The sequence below is a fragment of the Danio aesculapii genome, chromosome 25 (assembly GCF_903798145.1).
Source record: "Danio aesculapii chromosome 25, fDanAes4.1, whole genome shotgun sequence".
Taxonomy (NCBI): domain Eukaryota; kingdom Metazoa; phylum Chordata; class Actinopteri; order Cypriniformes; family Danionidae; genus Danio; species Danio aesculapii.
Window position 1 is genome coordinate 19,562,580 of NC_079459.1, and position 2,500 is coordinate 19,565,079.

At 42.9% G+C, this 2,500-nt stretch overlaps 2 protein-coding genes across 2 annotated transcripts in view; one reads left to right on the forward strand and one right to left on the reverse strand.

Moving 5' to 3' along the window:
- dock4 (dedicator of cytokinesis 4) overlaps positions 1-2,500 on the reverse strand; it is a 209,184-nt gene that overhangs the window by 128,681 nt on the left and 78,003 nt on the right.
- The window catches only part of LOC130219206 (uncharacterized), a 6,724-nt gene that overhangs the window by 1,464 nt on the left and 2,760 nt on the right, over positions 1-2,500 (forward strand). The window contains exon 2 of the mRNA XM_056451515.1: positions 1-2,500. This exon is cut by the window's left edge and continues 947 nt beyond it; it is cut by the window's right edge and continues 2,760 nt beyond it. Within this exon, the coding sequence (XP_056307490.1) occupies positions 1-2,500 (2,500 nt within the window).

Genomic DNA, 2,500 nt, shown 5'->3' on the forward strand with positions numbered 1-2,500 from the left:
CACATATCGACTCCATGCATCTACCACCTGTTGACATAATCAAGTTTGATGGAGAGCCTTTGAAGTATTGGCAGTTCATGAAATTATTCAATTCTGTGATTGATAAAGAGACAGTGCCTGACCAAGAGAAGCTAACTCGACTGTATCAGTACACAGTGGGGCAAGCTAGAGATGCCATTTCACATTGCTTGTATAATCCTGATTCGAGCTTGGGTTATGCAAATGCAATGGCTATTCTGAAAAAACGTTTTGGCAATCCATATGCAATATCGCAGGCATGGGTAGACAAAGTACTCAACTACAAAGATATTAAAGACAACAAGCAGTTACAGAGCTTTGCGGACATTTTGTGCAGCTGCCGGGACACTTTGAAAGCGATGAAGTGTGAGGAGGAGTTAAATGGTGGACGCACTTTGCTGCAAATTGTGGAAAAGCTGCCTGAGGATCTAAAGAAAAGATGGCTCACAATAAACTACGAGATCATCAATGCTGGACGTATGCCAAAGCTGGATGACATAGTCAGTCTTGTGGAATCAGAAGCCGCTAAGAGGGCGGATCCTATCTACGGAAAACTTCTTAGCCCTTCTAATCGAAGTTGTCTACCAAACTCTAAATCAAACGCTAAATCAACTTTCAACAAAAAAAGGCAGACATTTGCAGTGACAGCTACTAATGAACCCACTACTTCATTCACACCAAAAACAGCAATAAGGTTTAAATGCCCAAAATGCACTGATGGACATTTTCTAAACCAGTGTCAAGCCTTCAGAGCTCTGTCAGTACAAGAGCGGTTGATCTTTGTCCAACAGCAAAAACTCTGCTTAAACTGTTTCATGAAAGGTCATCAAAGCTCAGTCTGTACTCGCAGCTGGGTATGCAAGGTGCCTGGATGTGGTAAGAAACACAATAGCTGGCTGCACTCAGCCCTGGTGACATCTAATAACACAGATTACAGACAATCTACAAACCAGGAATCCAGAGATGATGCAGTTGGTGATTCACCACAAACAATCCAAGCACATGCCACCAGAAAGTGCACTGAATTTAGTAAAAAAAAGATTGCACTTCCTATACTGCCAGTAGTTGTTTCAGACATGCACAATCAATTCTCAATGAATGTATTTGCTTTGCTAGACAGTGGCTCCAATGGTACATTTGCTTCCAAAAAACTAGTCCATGCTCTAAAATTGGAATCACGCAAAGTGAACATTAAACTGAACACTATGGAGACCAAAAATCTTAATGTAGTCACCATGGCAGTGGATCTGTGTGTCGAAGATGCACAACGAAGAAATTCTTTTCAAATGAAGGGAGTGATCTGTCGGGATCATCTGAATATAAGTCTCGATAACCTTGTCACTCAACAGGAGGTGTTTCAGTGGCCACATCTACAAGAAATCGCAGATGAAATCAGCCTACCTGACATTGATCTATCTGATGAAGTTCACCTGCTGATTGGACTAGATCAGCCTGACATTCTTGTTCCCCGTGAGACACGCTGCGGTGAGTCAGGTGAGCCGTATGCAGTTTTAACTGGTCTGGGGTGGACGCTTCATGGACCAATATCTAATGGTTCCACAACTATATCTGCCAATTTCATACAAGCAGATAACTCACTGCAACAAGCTGTTGAAAGATTCTGGAAACTTGATGATCCAGTACATGTGAACAATAACTCAATGTCTATAGTCGACAAACAAGTGGTGGAGCTGTGGAAAAAACAAGCGGTTAAAGAGAACGGTCATTATACACTTCCCATACCCTTCAAGGAACACCCACCTCGACTCCCATGCAACTATGCAATGGCTAAACATCGACTGGACCTTCTGGGAAGGAGGTTAAAGAAGGATCCAGATCTACAACAAAAGTACATAGATGGTATCTGTGACTCTCTGCGTAAAGGCTATGCGGAGGAGGTTGTTGACATTAACAGAGACGATGGGTGGGTGTGGTACCTTCCACATCATCCGGTGCTACATCCACGAAAGCCAGGAAAGATTAGGATTGTCTTTGACTGTGCTGCACGATACCAAGGTGCTTCATTAAATGACTGCATTCACCAGGGCCCAGACCTTACTAACAAGCTGCTTGCTGTTCTTCTAAAGTTTAGACAAGATCCCATTGCTTTAAATGCTGATATTGAAAGCATGTACTACCAAGTCAAGGTGCCACCACAAGAAAGAGATGTGCTTCGTTTCCTGTGGTGGGAGGATAATGATCCTGACAAACCACCTAAACACTTTCGAATGACCGCTCATCTTTTCGGAGGTGTTTGGAGTCCTAGTGCTGCCAATTTTGCTATGCAGAAAGTCACAGAAGACAATTGTGAAAGGTTTTCTGATGATGCCTTGGAAACTGTGAGACGAAATTTCTATGTCGATGACTGTCTCAAGTCACTATCAACTGTAAATGATGCCATTAAACTTGCTTCTGAACTCCGTGAGCTCCTCAGCTGTGGAGGCTTTAGGCTAACTAAGTGGTTGAGCAATTCCAAGGAAGT